Source organism: Pteropus vampyrus, unplaced genomic scaffold (assembly GCF_000151845.1).
Source record: "Pteropus vampyrus isolate Shadow unplaced genomic scaffold, Pvam_2.0 Scaffold357, whole genome shotgun sequence".
NCBI lineage: Eukaryota > Metazoa > Chordata > Mammalia > Chiroptera > Pteropodidae > Pteropus > Pteropus vampyrus.
The window spans coordinates 886856-905939 of NW_011889138.1; the positions used below are offsets into that span (position 1 = coordinate 886856).

Genomic DNA, 19084 nt, shown 5'->3' on the forward strand with positions numbered 1-19084 from the left:
TGTTGTTTAGTTAGTAGTTCTGGGCCATTACCATCTTCCTGCTGTAGACCATTCTACAGGGTTATGTAAGATGTGGTAACTGGAGGAGCCTGTGTGAAGGGTACACAGGAACTCTCTGATCTTCATTGTTTCTTTGGATATTTCCTCCTCTCCATCTTTATTTTCCCCTCTTTTGTGGAATCTTATTATCTCACGAATCCTATTATCTCCCAAGACTCTATATTTTGCGGCTTCTAGAAGAGTCCCCCATATTATCTCTACCTCTCTAATTTGTTTTTCTGTTGTGTCCATTCTATCATACGTTCCAACTAATGTTATTTCACCTACTATATATATTTTTTAAACTAATATTCAATTATATTTATGTTTTTGAATTTTTATTCTTATTTCATCTGGCTAATTTTTTATGTTTATTATGCTTATTTATATTTATAATACTCATTTCTGAAAGTATCTGTAATCCAATTTTTATATTTTTTATATTTTGAATTAGTTGTCTCCTTATTTAACCTGTGAGTTCATGTCATAGCCACCAGGCCCCGATAGACACATGGGCCACCAGAAATCAGTGAGTTATAGGAAACACACTCTTTATTCAGCTAGCTGGGTCTGCCAGGGGTACGCAGACCCCAAATTAAGCAGCCCCGAAATGTAGAGGTACAGGGTTTTTAAACCCTAAATCCCTATTTTTCATCCTGTTTGAACACACAAGTCTATTTTTCTTCTTTTTACTTACTGTCAACCCACAGGTCAGTTGTGAATGCGGGGGTACAGAAGCAGAAAGTTTATTGTTAGAGTGTTATGTTCCCATGGGCAATAGCCAAGCAGTAATTTTTCAGCCAGCACATTCATATCCTTTAGGATGGGAATTTTCAGTCCAGGGTAATTTTTTGGACTGAGTGGACATTTGCGGAATATCAAGTGGACATTCTCAATGTCTAGAGACACTCTTCTTTGTCACAAATGGGGAGAGAATGCCAGAAATGCTGTTCAACATCCTACAATGCACAGGACAGCCCCTCACAGCAAAGAATTATCTCATCTGAAATATTAATGGCGCCAAGGCTGAGAAACCCTGGGATGGGGGATTGTCTGTACCTGATGAACCTGGCAGAGTCTATTAACCCTGAGACTAATCTGTTCTAGTTTGAATGTTTTCAAGGAGAGATTAATCCAGTTAACACTCCCTAAGACCTCTGATCACAGGCCTCAAATTTAGCCCCCCATGGAGACCTACATTGAAAAGACAACTCCCTAAACCTCAGATCATCAATGATAATAGAATCACCAGGAAGCAGAGAACAAATAAAAAACCACCCATGCCTTGCCTCACCCTCAGAGACTCTGACTTCCCTGGTATAAAGTGGGGCTTAGGCAAGGATTTTTTCACAGCTTGTAAAAATGTTCCATGCCTCAGGTGATATGGAACATTATTTGGCCTTAAAAGGAAGAAAATCCTGTCATACACTACAACATGGATGAACCTCAATATTATGCTCAGTGAAATAAACTTGACAAGAAGACAAATACTGTGATTCAAAGCAGAAAATACAATGATGAGTGCCAGGGGCTGGGGGTGGGGAGTTGTTCAATGGGACAGATTTCAGTTTTGCAAGATGCAGAGAGTTCTGGAAACAGATGACAGGGATGGTTGTACAACAATGTGAATGTACTTAATACCTCTGAACTGTGTACTTAAAAATGCTTAAGATGGTAAATTTCATTTTACATGTGTTTTAACACAATTTAAAAAATTTAAGCATTTTTAAGAGACTAGTTTGGAGAATTTGATGAAAGAAGGACCATGGCCGATACATGTCCACCTCCTCCCACTTCCTCATGGGTGTCTCTCACCTGACTCCTCTGAGCACAGGAGGCATCTCTCTCCCAGCTGTTGAGTCTACTCCTCAGGTCTTGTCATGAGTCACCAGGATGTGTGAGGGCAAATTGCTCCTGGAACAAAGGTCTTCTCTCCTTTTGAAGACCTACCCCCTCACCCCCACTCCCATTACCCTTATTCGTCTCAGCCAAGTGTGGTCAGATGATGATGAGCAAAAATGAGGCAGGCCATTTCAGGGCCAAGGCTTTTACAAAGCAGTGGTTCTCCTGACCCCAAATCCTCTTTCCTCTCCCACTTAGAGCAAACCAAAGGCAAGACCCTAAAGTGACCACTAGGTAGAAGCAATCATTACGTAGAGGAGAACCCTTGGCTGACTTGGGACTCCCTCCCTGGACTCCTAGGTGAAGGAGAAAACTCTTCTATTATGTTTGGGTTATTGCATCAAGGATTGGCCAACATTCCATGTAAAGGGTGAGATAATAAACACTTCAGGCTTTGCAGTCTGCCCACATTCTTCTTTGTTCTTTATCAGTCATTTAAAAAGGCAAAACTGTTCTTAACTCCAAGGCTGTGCATCCACAAGCAGCAGGGCTGGACCTGGCCCTTGGTCTACAGTTTGTACCCCTTGCCTTGCAGCTCACAGCCTAGTCACCCCTCAGTGTGACACCTTCTTAAGAAATTTAGTGCTCTCAAGACTGAAATCAGAGATCCGAATTGTGTTTGTTTCCTCTCCATAGTCATTGCTCTCCCCTTGGGGAGCCCCCTGCTGGTTATCTCACTGTGTCTACCTCTGGGCCTCATGGAGGCACCTAAACACCCTGCAAATCAGAAGCCACATGTGTTAGTCCCCCTGAGGACTAGTTTCTCAGCCTGACCTCAAAGTTTGTAGATGTTCCTTGTCCCTTTGTCCTTCTCCCCAAAACCTTGCCCCTCACATGGTACCTGTCCACTCATTGATCTGGTATCTGTCCACTCATTTCTCCCTCTGTGAGATCTTTGAAGGCAGAGCTGTGTCTTGTTTCTCCCTGAAGCCTGGCCTCTCTGCTCCCATTCTGCTGTTAAAAGTCACTAAGAATGAGGTATCTGATATATTAGATATCAGGCAGGGATGCAGGCATGTCAGAATCCTGGATTAGCCATCCTGCCATGAAGTTGCTGAGAAAAAAATGTAAATTCAAAGGCCAATGGAAAATCAGAGGATGTGGCTGAATATCTAGCTCCAATTCTTCCATTACTGTACATCTTTAACTGGGCAGTTACCCCCTGCTAAAGATGACATTTCTCAACCTCCCTCATGACTAAGAACAGCCATGCATAGAAGTGTATGAGTTACATGAGGCGTAGCCTTTCAAAGGCCTTTCTTTAAAATAATGGGCCCTCCATCCCCCCTTTCTCGATGGTGGCAGATGATGCTTTCTTATGAACTCAGACATGGAAATTACATAGCTGAAGATGTCACAGCCAGCCTACCAGCTCCTATTTGCCTCCTGTTGAACTGGTAGGTGACAGCAGAATAAATTATCTTGGTGGCACTACTGTATTTTGAGGACTCTTTGTTACAGCAGCTTGTTCTTAATGAACTAAAGAATTCAACTACCTTGAAGCCATCATATTGGAGAGGTCATGTATAGAAACTCGAGTCAACTGTCCCAGCAGAAGCCAGACTTCTAGCCAGACATCAAGGCACCAGACGTGCAAGGGAAACCATCTTAAAACGTCCAGATCTGTCCACCACCCACCGGCTGAATACTACCAGCGGCCTCTGTCAAAGCCACATGAAATCAGAGAGTCATGCAGCCAAGCCCTGCTGGGATTGCTGACTTACAAAATCATGGTATATAATAAAAGAGTTGCTGTTTTAAGCCACTGAATTGTGGGGGTAGTGTGTTATTCAGCAGTAGATACCTAAGGAGACATTGGAGTAAGACCCCATTTAACATTGTCAATAGGTTCTGTGATTTTAAGTGAAATGATATATAATGAAACCCATTTTACCAGAGGCTAGTTGACACAGATGGATGGTTGGATGGAGGGAGGGATGGATGGATGAATGGATGGAAGAAAGGAAAAAACAGACAAAAAGAGATGAAACATGATCAGAGAGAATACTTGCATATGTGATTAGACTTATGCTGCTCCTCAGAGTTAAGGGAATGCAATAAACATTTCTAGAGTGATGCTAAGTGGATGATAAAAAATGACAGCTCCTGTATTGGACCTTTGCTCTATGCCAGGCACTGTGCTAATATCTTTAAATGGATTATCTTATTCAATCTGAAGTAGCCCTGTAACTTGGGTACTATAATGATCTCATTTTACAGAGAGGAAATCTCAGCTCTAAGAGTTGAAATAACATGCCCAAGCTGACATGTCGCAAGGGGTCAGAGGCAAGATTCAAGCCCAGCTCTGCCACTCCTTGGCTGGTACTGCTAACCACCATATTAGACTGCATTTTAGGCCCCACCTCCAGTCATAGGAATCAGGCAATAACCATCTCAACACACGGATGTTCCTACAAATTTCTGGTTAATTCATTAGACTCAAATCCAATTCAACAACAAAAGAGGTTGCCATGCCTTCTGTACTCTTTTTATTTTTCACAACTGGATTTCCACTTGCCTTTGAAGGCTAAGTCATGCTATTATCCCCGTCATTGTTGTTGTCAATTGCCAAATTCCAGGACACTCTCTCATTATTGGTGACTCTAGCCCAGGAACCAGCACTCCCCTCGCCACATCATTCACTTGTGTCACCACGTGACTGCAATATCAGCATCAGTGATGGAGCAAGACCCTGACATGACCATGGTAGGCCGTGTCTTTCTGGTTTCCATGATGGTTTAAGGTCAGCTGGAAATTGGAGGGATTGCCAACTGTGATGGTGGAAAATGCAGTTTCTTCCAAAAAAGGCATATGTATGTCTTTGAATATTACCTCTTTGGAGCTAAGCAGCTTCTAAAAATCCATGCCCACTTTCTGTGTGGTGCAGCAATGTGGCATTCAGAAAAATCTAGGATTTTAAAAATGCAGACTCATTGTCTTTTCAGCCTAAGCAAAGAATTCCCCTCACATATAAGCAATAAAACAATGGGGCGGGGGGTAGGAGGCTTGTACAGTTTACAAACAATTTGCATGAGAGCTTTATTTCTCTTTGCCACCTGAGAAGGGAGGTGAAATGGATTTTCTGAATGTGGGGAAGTGCAAAGTCCACTTGGCTTGAGCAACTAGCTCTGTCCATTGTGCTGAATATTCAATCATCACCCTCAACCAGTTCTTCCTTATTTTAGACCAAAATGAAGGGGTTACAATTAGTCCTCTAGAAGACAGAGATTTGCTGTTGTCTGGGGTTGGGGTTCTGGGTTAGGATGAAGATCCCTCTCCCTTTCCTGCCCGTCATCCACTCGACTGCAAATGAGTCACCCTCATGTAGACCTTAGACATTTCACATAAAGATCAGGATTCCTGGCTTCTCACAACATGTCAGGGGATATGTAAACACCACACCCGTCCCCAAACAGCAGCACCCACCAGCTGAGGCTGAGAGCAGTAACTTTTAACAAAGTTTGTTCTCCCAGCTCACCACAGACCTCACCAGTCTATCTTGTTACCTGAGGCCCCTTTGAATCTCTGCCCTCAAAAAGCTCTAATGCCTAAAATTGGAAGATGAATGTGAAGGGTTTTTTTTTTTTTAGTTTCATGAGAAGGAAGCATGTGCAGTGGCTTTTGGCTGGCTTCCTGCCCTGGGAGTCAGCACTTGCTCATGTCTTAGTGTCTTAGCATCACTCAGTCCTTGGCCTGTTGTGTCTCTTTCTGCCTCTGTTTCAAGTCCCATCTGCCTTACTCCCTGCTACTCTGTTTCTTGGAAGAAGAAAGGGACATGAGAAGGAACCAGACATGCCTGGGTTTGAATTCCAGTTCTGCCACTTCCCAAGCAGCCATCTGAGTGCCAACTTCCTCATCTTTAAAGTGAGAATAACAATTTTAAAAAATAATTAGGAATAACTTAAAATTACTTTAGAACTAATAATAATATCCTCACAGAGTTGCTGTGAGGACACTTAAAGATTGAGGACTCTCCATATAAAGCAGGCGGGGAAGGGACCCACTGTGGAAAGAGGTTTTCGCCAATGGTAACCCTATCAATAGTCAGCATTTACTGTGTTCCCAGTGACATCCTCAGGACATGTGTACCTGACCCTACTGAATTCTCCCAATAGCCCTATGACATAGGGATTACGCTCATCAAACCAACGACAAATGTGGAGGCTCTGAGACATTAAGTAACTTTCCCAAGGTTGCACAGTTAGTAAATAACCAGATTCAGAACCAGGCATTTGAACTCTGGAACCTGTTTAACAATCATGTAATTATGCCTCCTAGTAATAACCAACTCCTTATCTGTACGACTAGAGAATGGGGGCCATTATTGGCTCCAAGGTCACACGTAAAGGAGGAGGGGCAGGACACTTTGGGTCTTGTCCACAGTTCTTTTACCTCAACTGATTCATTATCACTTGCATCTTACCAACTCTTAGCAATGCCTCAGTCTCCTGATTTTACCCTTTCCCCTTTTTTCCACAAGACAGCCAAAATATTGCTTTTAAAATAAATACAAATAAGATGATGTAACTACAGCCCCAAACCTTCCAATGCCTTCCCAGCATTCCAACAAAAAACTTCATGCTCATTTCAGCCCTCAAGCATTCATGAATCACCCCCTTCCACTTCCCTCCTTGGCCCAGTCATGCTGGTCTGCTCCTCCCTGTGGCCTTGGTCCCGGCTGGCCCCTCTCCCTGTATCCCCAGATCTTTGCATGGCTGGACTGGCATCACCCAGGCCTCTTCTCAAGTCCCTCTTCAGAGACCTTCCCTGACTACCCACCACTGTCCACCCCCAAAATGCCCTCCTCATCCCATCACCCTCCCTTATTTAAATAATTTATCGCTATTGCAATCTCTTATTTGGGAATCTGGTAGGTTTTTTTTTTTCTTTCCCCATCTTCCTCCTTTTCCTGGACTACTAGTGAGTCAGCTGGACAGAGACTTTATTTTAGCTCATTGCTATTTCCATGGGCCACCTGACACCTGGCCAGCACAGGTGCTCAACCAATTGTTGCATAAAGGAAGTTTTCAGAAGAGAGTGCGCACTGACCGCCCTAAGTCTCTACCTCTCCCAGTCCAAGCTCTTTGCAAGTCCCTCATCAAGGGCCGGCATCTTTTTCCTCACCATCAAATCTAAGTTGGGCTAGAGCTCACTGATAATATAAGGTGGCGGTTGAGTGGTGCTGGCCTCAGAGGCCCTGCACACCTCTGCTGTCATGTCACCTTGGAACCCTGCCCCTGCAATGTGCAGAAGTCCAGGTAAGTCTGCTAGACATGGCTGACTTACTTAGTGACAACTCACCTTCATCTCTGTTCTTGTCTCTTCTTCACAGCCCAATGTCATTGCTCACAAGAGCAACTGAGCTGTGAAACAAGTTTTAAGCATGAGGGGAGGGAATGAACATGCTCACTTGACCCAGAGCAGGGAGTGATCGAAGATCGAGAGAAGGGATGGCTTATGACTATATTTTGGAATGGGATCAGAATGAAGTCTGGGTCTTGACAGAGCCACTGTGCCAGAACCCCAAGGAAGTGGAGCAGGAAGGAACCATCACTGTGGCCCAACCTGGAGCCTCTGACCACCGCAGGTTCCTACAAGGACTCCCACGGGCACCAACCTGGCTCCTTGTTACTGAAGAGGAAGGAGGAAAGATGTAGCCCAGACCCCAAAACCACAACACAGCTGTGACCAAAGCCCAACCACTTACTCTTCTGGTGCCTGTTTCCTGAGCTGTGTAATGGGGATGACAACACTGCTTGCCTCTTTTGCTGTAGTGATTGAGACTCCCCCACCCCCACCAATGCCACCTCATGTCCCTCCTAGACCCTTCTTGAGATCCTGCAAGCTGGTTTTCTCTGCCAGACATTGGGCACAGTGACACAGACCTCCCAGTGTGAGAGAATCCTGTAAGGACAGGCACTAGAGGATGCTCACACTGGGCCCAACAGTGTCAAATGTTTTGCATTTGCTCTTTCACTTAATTTCTAACAATGGGCCCAGTCCTGCAGTGCCTTATTTGTTGTCTCACGAGGTGGCACTCAGGCCAGGGGCTGGCCTCCTCCTTGAGAGTGCTTGGCACTCAAACCTCCCTTAGCAGCTTGGGCACTTTCCCACCTTATGAGTCATGGAAAGTGGGGACAGCCTCTGGCTGTAGATGCTGGACAGTCCAGCTAGCTGCTTTCCCAGACTCCCTTGCAGCTAGGGTATGGCCCATGGCCTGGATTTTACTGGTCAGATACACCTGCATTTCCCTGGAGAGAAGGAACCAGGGCCCAGCCCCCAGGACACTGTGCTGGACTGAGGACAAGTGAGACAGTATCCTGAAAAGGTCTGCACTCAACACTGAGCCACCCCTAGCCCCCTCACCCAACCCCCCAAGGGTCCCAGACTGATAGCCATCAGGCAGGTACCCTACCTCCAGCAGGAGAATGGATTTCTCTTGGTAAAATGGGCCACCCAAAAGACCTACTCAGTGATATTTGGGGGCCCCCTATGAAATGGAGTGATCTATCCCAAGTAATACTCTTAGCAAGAACAAGAACTGGTGCTCTACAGCTAAGCTCAGATTTCCACTGTGTGGGTCCCAGAGAACCCCGCCCTGACACTCAGCTCCGGGAGGGTAATGTGTAGGACAGAACCAGGGCTCTGGTCTGCACACCTCATCAGTGACTTTATTACTCTGCAGATGCTGAATTGTCATTTCCCACAGGCTTCCCAGAGAGGGTATTTCTGTCCATCTCATGTTTTCCTGCATCACGGAGGGCAGCGGGACCAAGGAATCCATTGTCGGCCTCCTCTCCTGTGCCCCAAACTGTCCTGAGGAGGTCTCTAGGAGCAAGACCTAGCCCCTACCTTCAGCCTCCTCTCTATCAAAGGGCCGGCCTGCTGCTCCTGACCGCCGGGGTAAGGGAGTGGATTGTGAGGGAAGGAAGCAGGAGGGTTCAATGAGGAGGGACCTTCCACGGGATGGGAGAGGCTCAGGGATCAGTAAGGAAGAATGGAAGTGAGAGCTTAACAGGAAAGTGAGGTCTGGGGCAGAGCTGGGAAAAACAGAGAACGTTAGGGCATCGGACAGTGTAAACACGGGAGAGAGGGAGAGAAGGCGGGAGGAGGAGCCGGTGCTGGAGAGACCCGGCAGCACAGCGGGAACCAAGGGTGGCTGGGCGGTTACCCCAGAGGCCAGGGCGGGAAGGACCCCCCGCCCTCGGGGCCTGGCGCACCCGGCCTTCCCGCACCACCTGCAGCCCGACCGTGGATGCGCTGGTGGCGCAGCACGTGCTCACGGCGCCCGAAGCCTTTGCCGCACTCCCAACAGGCGAAGGGCCGCGCGCCCGAGTGCGTCTTGCGGTGGCGCACCAGGTGCTCGCGCCAGTAGAAGGTCTTGCCGCACTCGCAGCAGGCGTGCGGCTTCTCGCGGGCAGGCAGCGGGCGCAAGGCCGGTCCGGGGCCGCCGGGGTGTGTGCCGCGGTGGCGCCGCAGGTGCTCCTTGCGTCGGAAGGCCTTTCCACACTCGGGGCAGGCATGTGGCTTCTCGGCCGAGTGACTCTGTCGGTGGCGCAGCAGGTGCGCCGGCTTAAGGGCAGCCATTCCGCACTCGGGGCAGGACGTGGCGCCCGAGGCAGCCAGGAAGGCGGGCAGGACTGGCGTGGGTGGCGCTGGTGGGGGGCTGCCCGGTTCCTGCTTGTAGGGACGGGTGGCTTGGGCGTCCCCTGTTGCTGGCTCCTCAGCCCCCAGAGCTGTGTCTCCTGCCAGGCAAAGGTGCAGTTAGGGCAGCGGCTCTGCACCAATGGGGGTGAGTAAAACCTGGCAGGGGTGGGCCGGGGTTGACGCTGGCGTCCCGGGCGGGAGGGGCGGCCCTAGGGCCAGCTGGGAGCTCTGACCAACAGGAGACATTGAGGGGAGCTTCTCGTTCCCTCCTGTGATCCGCAGCACAATGCCTGGTGCAGAGTAAGTGCCCACCAAACATGTATGGATGGGTGGGTGGGTGTGAAGGGGATAAATGAAGGGATGGGGAAAGTGGTGTAATACACAGGTGACAGGTTGAAGAGGAAATAGTAGAGAAGTCATAAGTGTGCAAGGGGATGGATGAATGGTGGATGATGGATGGCTGGGTGGGTAAATGAGTAAATGGACGGATGTGTTGGTGGATGGAAGGCTGGGTGGTGGAGATGGAGTAGTGAGGAGACAGGTGAAGGGATGACTAGGAAGGTAGACTGATGGGTGAATGGTGAGTGGGTGCACTGCACAAAGTGCAAGGGAGCAGGTAGGTGTGTGTGAGTAGGTACCCAGGTAACAAACAGTGGGTGGTAAGTAGCATGGATGGATGAACCACATATTTCCTTTCTCCCTGTTTTCTAACTGCCCTACGGAACTGCAGGGAGAAGAGCAACCTGTTTCATTTTACACTGGGACAGGTGTGACAAAAACAGCTCGCTAACGTCTGCTCTCTCCCTGTGTATTCGGCATAGGCTGGACAGTCCACGTGGAACACCTCATTTCTACCTCACAAATCCAGTGAGGACAGGCCTGTTACCCCAACACAGAGAAGGGCACTGAGCTCAGAGGCCTTGTCCAGTGACCCGGCCCAGTCTGGCTGGCTCCCCTTCCTTGCCCTTCTGCAGAAAGTACCTTAATACTCGCCCCGCTTCTCCAGGGCACACAGGTATCCCTGCACCTTTACGGGTCCTTCCACCTGTTTTTCCAGTGGTGTTCACTAGAATGGGACCTGCTTCCAGTAAAACCACACGTTCCCAAGCATAACTCCAGGCCTCTACTCTACCCACATTCCCAATCCTCCCCAGATCCCTTTCTTGCCCCCGGCCCCCATCTCCTGTTCTCTCCAGGTCCCTGTGCTGCTCGTGTCCCCTGTCCTCCCTATGTCCCCCATCCTCCCTGGGTCCCACTGTCCTCCCCACATCCCCCATCCTCCCCGGGTCCATCTTGCCCAAGTCCCCCATCTCCCGTCCTCTCCAGGTCCCCGTGCTGCCCATGTCCCCCATCCTCCCAGGGTCCAACTGTCCTCCCCACATCCCCTGTCCTCTCCGTGTCTCCCACCCTCCCCAGACCCGTCCTCCCTGCATCCCCCATCCTTCCCAGGTTCTTGTCTTCCCCGCATCCCCCATCCTCCCTGGGTCCCTGTCTTCCCTGAGTCCTCCATCTTCCGTAGGTCCTTATCACCTCCATTTTCTCTAGGTCCCTACCCTCCTTGTGGCCCCCATCCTGCTGCCTCCATATGTGACCTTGTGATGACCCTCAAGTTTCCCTGCTGTGCACACCACAGCCCTGGCTGGCACAAGATCCCACCAGGAACCACGTACATGGACACCAGCACTGAGTCCACGTCAACTGCAGAATCACCAATCTGCCCCTGGTGGGCATCCTAGAGGTCAGTCTTCCAGGGCAGATATGTGCCCCAGGCCATCGATTGGAACAGGGTGCGGCACCCATGGCCACAGCATCCGGACTAGGAAGAGCATGACTGAATTGGAGCCAAGGACTCATGATTCTGGGGCTCTGTCAGGCTGAGAGTGTGGGCACAGACTGCCTGGTGCAGTCCTGGCTTTGCCAGCACCTGATCTCAAGTGAGTTATTTCACTTCCCTGGGCGACTCCTGCATCTACAGAGTTTGGTAACTGCCCAACTCCAAGGGCAGAGCCATGTCTAGCACGTGAGTCCCTTGTGCTGCTGTGCGGATTGGCATGACACCCATCTGCTGTGCCCTCCAGGGTGGGGGGCTCTGATTTAGCTCCAGCGTGGGGTCTGGCACGTGCCAGGGACACCAGGGACACTCGATGAACAAATAAGAGAGGGGGCCTTGCTTGGGCTGGGAGACAAGGGGCCCTTGGCACTGGGAGAGCCGGCAGTGTGGGAAAGCAGTCAGCTGCTCACCTAATGGGACCATCCTACTATCTTCTTTTCCAAGGCTGACCCCGGAGCCTTCTGTCGTGTCTCGAGGGGCCCTCATCGCTGGTCCCTGAAACGAGAGACACCACATCCACAACTGAGAGACCTGAGCAATGGCCTCAATTCTTCTCCCTCCCTCCTCCTTTTAACTGGTCACCAAGTCCCATCGCCTGCTCTGGGATGCTCAGCCACCCCATGATGAGGCTCACAAGGGACCACCTCAGGATCTCCAGCCCTGAGCCGACTTCCAGATGACAGCAGCAGCTTCTTTAGAGAACCTAACCCGTAGCAAGCTCATAACCCATAGAACCTATGTGACATGATAAATGCAGATTTTTTAAGCCATTAAGTTCTGGGTTGATCTATTACTCAAGAGCAGATAACTGATACACCCGCTTTCAACTTTGCTTTAGCTTCTTACTGCCTTTGCAAACTCCTTGACGAAATGCAGAAAAACACACAAGGTACTTTTAACAGGAAAAATGAAGCAAGTTTAGGATGTGGCTTTCCCCAGCTCAAATGGCAGACAGCCCTGAGTGAGACGGCGACAGCCAGAAAGGTTAAAGAAAAGGTTCAGAGTGACTATGCTCAGTTATTGTCCACTCTTGTCACTGCTCCTCAAGCCCTCGTTCTCGAGGACAAAACCAGAATTCTCCTGGTGCTGATGGAGGATGGCTGACTCGTGAGTTACTACATCCAGTCCCCTGCTGCATTTTACTTGTTTCAAATGCTTTCAGGCTAAAGCAATTGTTAGGGTGAAAATTCAAGATGCCTAAAATTCTATTAGCTGGTAAGAGGGTCCAACAAGCAGCTGCGGAGCATTATGTAAAAGCACATGGTTTGGGACGTATCAGCAAATGCCCACTGTCTGGGCAGTGGCAGGATAATCTGGGGCCACCTTTCCATCCCAGGGGGACTATAAGTCGATTCCTGACCATTTGTGCACCCCAGGCTGTGAGGGGCTGCAGGTGCTGTTCTGTCACTTGCTTCTGCAGTGGCCCACAAGGCTCACAGGCCCGGGCCCTGCCATCCTGTCTGGCTCCACCTCTGGCTGGGTCCCTGCCTAGAATCCTAAGTACCAGGTCTGAATATACTAATATTTGGTATAGTCAGCTTATGTGCCTGGACCAACCTGTCCCATACCCTTCACCATCCATCCTGAAGATTGCTGAGCCCATCTCTGCAACACACACGTTTATAATCCTGTGTGATACAGGAACATCCCCTATCTTGGTGCCTGTCACACTGCAGTTTTTAATGTCTTTATAGAGGCACACAGATGTGCAAATGAACACACATACTTAAAGCACATCATCCAATGAATTTCAACAGACGTACATGCTCAAAACACCACCACCAACGAGACGGTGAATACACCTACCGCCCAGAAAAGTCCTGTGCACACACACGACCTCTCCCACTCCCTTCCAACATGCAACCCCAATGTGCTTTGTCACTCCAGAGGTTTCCATCTTCTAGAACTTTACACAACTAGAACCACACAGTAAACAGGTATTCTTTTCTTTTTTTGTCCAGTTTCTTTCAATGTAATTATTTTGAGATTAAGATACTGGCCTACAGTTTTCTTTCCTTGTCAGGTCTTTAGTTTTGTTCTCAGGGTAATGCTGAACCCATGGAGCTAGAAATGGCCCCTCATCTCCCATTTAGAAAAGAGTCTATATGGAGTTGGTGTCAGTTCTCCCTGAAATGTCAAGACTGCCAATGGAGCCGCCTGGACCAGCGCACCACATTTTACAGATGGCAGGCTCCAGAGGGGAAGGGGCTGGCCTGCCTTGCTTTTGTGGTGTCCCTGGTGCTAATCTTTTTTAAAACAGCTTTATTGCAATATGAGGCATAAACCACAGAATTCACCCACTTAAAGTACAATTCAGTGGTTTTTAGTATATTCAGAGTTGTGCAAGCATCACCACCATCAGTTTTAGAATATTTTCATCACCCACCAAATAAATCTTGAACCCGTCAGCAGTCACGACTCCTCCTCTCCCCCTGGCCACTGAGAACCACGAATCTATTTCTTGTCTCTGCGGATTCTGGATGTTTCGTCTAAATGGGATCATGCAGTATGGTATGTGGTCTTTTTGACTGGTTTCTTTCACATACTGTTTTCAATGCTCATCCACATTGTAGCGTGTGTCGGCATGTTGCTCCTTTTCAGGGCTGAGTAACAGCCCATGTGTAAGCATTCCACATTTGGGTTATCTGCTCCCCAACTGGTGCACGTGTGGGTGTTTCCACAATTTGGCTATTATGAGTGACGCTGCCATCATTTACACTTTCCTGGGTATAAGCATAGGACAAATGAATGTTGTTTTCTGCTGGGTGCCCACCCAGGAGTGGACTACTGGCTAACAGGGCGGGTAAGTCCTCACTGAACGTCGTCGGTAGCTTCTGCAACTTCAAGCGAAATGACACATAACGAAGCCCATTTCACCAGAGGCTGCTTGACATACGTGGTAGTTAAACTCCTTCACGCCCCATCAATGCTGAACGAAAGGCGACTCCAGGACCTGCTATAGTTGTTTAACCTTTTGGTGGAACTGCCAAGCTGTTTGCCACCGTGAGTGTCTGATTTTACACTCCAATGCCTGGTACCTCTTACACTAGACGCTAAGTGAGTGGATACCTGCCTTTGCCCTCAGAAAGAGGGTCGTACACAGGGGTGCAGAGGCATGGGGCAGGGTTCAGCATGAGGCTGGCCAGGTCCCTGGATGCCTCCAGCCACAAACCTGCTCGTGGGACCCCAAGTGAGTTACCTCCCAATTCAGTTCAGAGGATACTGGGCAGCACATGGTCTCACCCAAGTCCCCACTGAGACAGAGCATGGTCGAGTGCACAACATGGTCAGCACACCTGGGGGTGGAGACCAGGAAGCCACACTACCAGCAGGCTGTCCCCATGACCCAGGGCACACCTGAGCCTAAGAATCTGCACTCCTCTGCACGACTCCACAGATGTCCTGGGGAATCTCTGGTTTGGGGTCACAGACACAGGATGCTAAGCCACGCAGAGGCCAAGTGCCATCCACAGGAAGATGTCCAGGACAGAGCAGCCATAGCTGCTCAGGAACTAGAAGTAGGGATCTAGGGCCACAGTGCATTGGCTCCATCCCTCCCACCACCCCTAACTAGATGTGTGACCTTGGCCAAGCTGCTAGACCTATCTGAACCTTGTGTCTTCATCTGTGAAACAGAGAGGACCACAATGCCCAGTAACAACCCCTCAGGGCTGCATGGAGTCGAACAGGCTGTGCTACTTACCCGGGGGACTTTCAGCCGTGCTACATAAACTCGCCCTCCAGACCTGAGACCGAAGTCAGCCATGTGACAGTCAGCCATGCGCATGGGTCTGACCCCCAAGGAAACCCTGGACACTGGGTTCAGGAAGCCTCCTTGGTGGGCCATACTTGGTGTCCCCTACTTGACCCCTGGGAAGAGGCTGGAAACTCCATGTGTGGAACTCCCTGGTCCCTGCCCCTGTGCCTCCTCCTTGAGCTGACTGAGTCTGTGTCTTTCCGCTGTGATAAACCATAACTGTGAACACAACAGCTGCCCCCAAGTTCGGAGTCCTTCTGTTGGACTGTCAAACTAAAGGTGCTCTTGGGGACCCTCGAGGGAGTGTCAGGAGAGAGGGTATTTGGGGGCTGCTCCATCTAACTGTACCACTAGTCTGATGCTCCCACTTGCTCTCCAGCATCCCTATGCCCATCACACCCTTGCTTCTAGGGTGCATGGAACTTGCTGCTTATTTGCTTCTGTGTGGAGTATCGCTCCCACAAGCTGAGGACTGCGGGCTGCAAGGGGCAGGTCTGTCTCAAACCATGACCATGGAAAGGTGGTGGAGGGATGTGGTGCTAACTGCCCTCTACCCCCACCTGCGTGTGCATGCTCACCCAGAGCTCCTCCAGCAGGGCCACCGCCTCCTCCCCACTCTGCGGCCGCCGGCTGCACACCCAGGCCTGGACATCGGCTGGGAAGGCACTCAGAAACTGCTCCAATACCAGCAGCTCCAGCATCTGTTCCTTGGTGTGCACCTCAGGCCGCAGCCAGTCTCGGCACAGTGCACGCAGCAGGCCCAGTGCCTCACGGGGACCTGGCGCGTCGCCCAGGTGGAAATGGCGGAAGCGGTGCCATGGTGAGTCCAGGGCCCGGCCCTCCTGCTTCACAGACGGGGCAGACGGGGCCTCCATGGGGGCCTGCGAGCCCGGGGAACAGCAGTACCTGCAAGGAGGAAAGTTCCGCACATAAGAGCCAGCCCAGTCATTCCAAAATCCACCGCCTTCCATGTGAGATGACACGAGAGCAGGGTCCCCATCTAAGAGTGTGTGACCTGGAGCAAGTAGAGTCACCGTTCTGTGCCTCGGTTTCCTCCCAAGAGACGAAGTGCTCACCTGCCTGGTGTAGCCGAGAGCTGCCTCAGAAGGCTCCTGAGAGGGGCTGCACTCAGTACTCAGTAGATGGCAGGTGCTGGAAGAAGGGGGGCTGTGACTCCCTCCTGGGACAGGACAGGTTTAAATCGTGGCTCAGCTCCTCCCAGGGGTGACCTGGGCATCACAGGACCTCAGCCTCCTCCCTCGACCTCTGTGAGAATTAAACAGGAAAACACACACAGGACTTGGCACAGGGCCTGGCACACAGCAAGTGCTCAGGACAGTGTCAGTTATCGCCAGCACCACCATTCTCATGATTGTTTTGCCTGATTACACACCAAACCCTGTGTCCCCCATGCAGACATCTTAGGATAGCAGCTCAAAAGCCACCTCTAGTATCTTCCTTACTAACTGCTGCAGACTGAACTGTGTCCCCAAAATTAGTATGCAAAAGCTCTAACCCTCGACTGTATTTGGAGATGTGTTTTTAGGAGATAATTAAATGATGGAGAATGTTGGTCAAAAGGTACAAAATTCCAGTTATGTGACAGGGATATAATGAACAGCATGGTGATGGTGGTTAATAATACTGTGTTGTATACCCAAAAGTTGCTGAGAGAGTAAATCTTAAAAGTTCTCATCAAAAGAAAAAAATTTTAACTATGTGACATGATAAATGTTAACTAGGCTTATTGTGTTCATTTTACTATGTATCTACGTCAGCTCGTTATGTTGTACAATCTAAAAACAATATTATATGCCAATTATATCTCAGTAAAACTGGGGTGGAAAGATTAAATAAAGTTGTAAGGGTGGGGTCCTAATCTAATAGGATTAGTGGCCTCGTAAGAAGAGGAAGAGAAATGTCGCTAGGATCTCTCTGCCAGGTGGGGACACAGCAAGAAGGCTCCACATATAAGCCAGGAGGAGGGTCCTTACAAGACTCCAAATCTGCCTGCACTTGGTCCTGGCCTCCAGAACCATGAGAAGTAAATGTCTGTTGTTGAAACTGCCCCTCCATCTGTGACATTTTGTCGTGGCAGTCCAAGAGATGGTGACACTAACAGACCCCAATCATGTCTGGGTATTGGGAAAACTGGCAGACCCTAAGAGCTCCCCGATACCCACTATCCCCTTTCCTTTTGTGTAATCACCCCACCCCACCCTGGAAGAAGCCGTGAGCCCTCCACTTCCTCTTCCGCTTTCCCAAAGGAAAAGAACACAGACGTGGCAGTGACTTCAGTATGAGGATGACACAGAGCCCAGTGCAGTGGTTCTCACCAAGGGTAATGTCACACACATACACACACATCCCACTGGCACATAAAAATCTGGAAACATCTGAAGACACTTCTGAATGTTTGGGGGGTTGGAGGCTGAGACTCCTACAGGAACAGGACAACCCCCACCTCCCCACGCAGAGCATGATCCAGCCCCAAAGGGCAACAGTGCGTGGCTGAGAAACCCTGGCCTAGAAGTGTTGTCCTCGAATGGTCTGGAGACCCCTTCGGTGCCGAGACCTTTCTAGGGGACACTGCGAGGTAGGAACTGTTGTCCTAACTCTAAGACATCATACGCCTCTTTCCCTTTTATTCTCTGAGTGTCCGGTGGGGTCTTCAGAGGCTGATGGCCACAGGAGCAGACATGAAGACCTAGCTGTCTTCTTTTAAGTTCGATACTGGAGAGATTTTCAAAAAGACACCACATTTCCAACTCTCCATTTTGGAAAACACTGTTGTTTTTCATTTTTAAAATGTATTAATCTTATGTGAAAAGTTGATTGCTGCTTTTTCTAAATACATTAATATATACAAAATTTCTCAGTCTTGGTTTCTTATACGATACACACCAAAAGCTCTAACCCCCATAAACAAAAGTGCTTTGGGGCCTTCAATAATTTTTAGGACTATAAAAGGGTCCTGAGTCTGAATCTTTTGAGAATCCCTAGCCTGAGACTGGGGTCAGCAAGCAGCTGCCTGCGGGACAAATCTGGCCTGCAGCCAGCTTTAAAAACAAGGCATGTCAGATTAATTAAATGGTTAAGAGACGGGCTCTGGTGCTGGGCTACCTGGTTCCAACTTTCAGCTCTGCCACTGATCTGCTTGTGACTCTGGGCACCTGCCTTGCCCCCTCTGGCCTTAATTTCTCCACTTTTAATACTGGACTAATAATGGCTCACTCCCCACAAAGGGTTTTAGAAGTGGGCCAGCACTGAGTAAGCGCGCTGGGTAAAGACCTGTCTATGCCAGCTTTCTTACCCTCAGCACTGGCGGTATTTGGGCTGGATGATCCTGTGCTGCGGTAGCCAGCCTGTGACACGGAAAACACTGATCAGCATCCCTGGCCTCTTTCCATCAGATATCAGTAATATCTCTCCACTTCTGACTACCGGAAATGTCTCCAGATGTTGCCACATGTCCCTTGGGGGCAAGGTCTCCTCTGGTGGGGAGCCACTGGTCCACAGGACAAATATTTACTCAGCACAAGGGCTCTGAAGCAAATTCTGGCTCTGCCACCTACCAGCTATTTGTCCTTGGACAAGGTACACGGCCACCTTTGACAAACCGAACCTCCATTCCTGGGCAGTAAAATCATTCTAACCCAAGAGTCGCAGCAAGAATTCAAGATACAGGGAAACGAAGGTGCTGAGAACAGCGCCTGGGCTAAGCAAGCCCCCAACTAGAGGTGGTCACTTAAATTACTGTTACTTTGTGAGGTGCAGGAGGTGCCGGTTTAACAAAACAAGCACGTGCATTTCAAAGTTAGCTATAAACTAGAATAGGCGCTAAAAGACGGTGATTCGAGGCTGATTAGGGTTGATGCGGGGAAGGGACCGCCTCAGATGACAACAGC

At 49.4% G+C, this 19084-nt stretch overlaps 1 protein-coding gene across 2 annotated transcripts; it reads right to left on the bottom strand.

Annotated features, from left to right (window-relative positions):
- Positions 1-8585: 8585 nt before the first annotated feature.
- ZNF444 (zinc finger protein 444) lies at positions 8586-19078 on the bottom strand. Of its 2 annotated transcripts, XM_023522808.1 has the most exons (5): positions 18490-19078; positions 16253-16442; positions 15755-16082; positions 11830-11914; positions 8586-9686 (listed from the first exon to the last, which is right to left on the bottom strand). In XM_023522808.1, the coding sequence occupies exons 3-5, from the start codon at positions 16049-16051 to the stop codon at positions 9109-9111; spliced, it is 960 nt and encodes a 319-aa protein (XP_023378576.1). In that variant the 5' UTR covers positions 16052-16082; positions 16253-16442; positions 18490-19078; the 3' UTR covers positions 8586-9108. The 2 variants fall into 2 exon arrangements, with proteins under 2 accessions (XP_023378576.1, XP_023378577.1); XM_023522809.1 differs by lacking the exons at positions 15755-16082; positions 16253-16442; positions 18490-19078 and adding an exon at positions 15123-15731.
- Positions 19079-19084: the final 6 nt, after the last annotated feature.

What these genes read in the sequence shown, in the direction of transcription:
- ZNF444 (XM_023522808.1), bottom strand. Translation starts at nt 16,051, where the DNA reads ATGGAGGCCCCGTCTGCCCCGTCTGTGAAGCAGGAGGGCCGGGCCCTG. An exon ending in CCCTGCTGGAGGAGCTCTGG is followed by an intron (nt 11,915 to 15,754) that starts GTGAGCATGCAC and finishes CTCTCGTTTCAG; the next exon opens with GGACCAGCGATGAGGGCCCC. An exon ending in TAGTAGGATGGTCCCATTAG is followed by an intron (nt 9,687 to 11,829) that starts GTGAGCAGCTGA and finishes TTTGCCTGGCAG; the next exon opens with GAGACACAGCTCTGGGGGCT.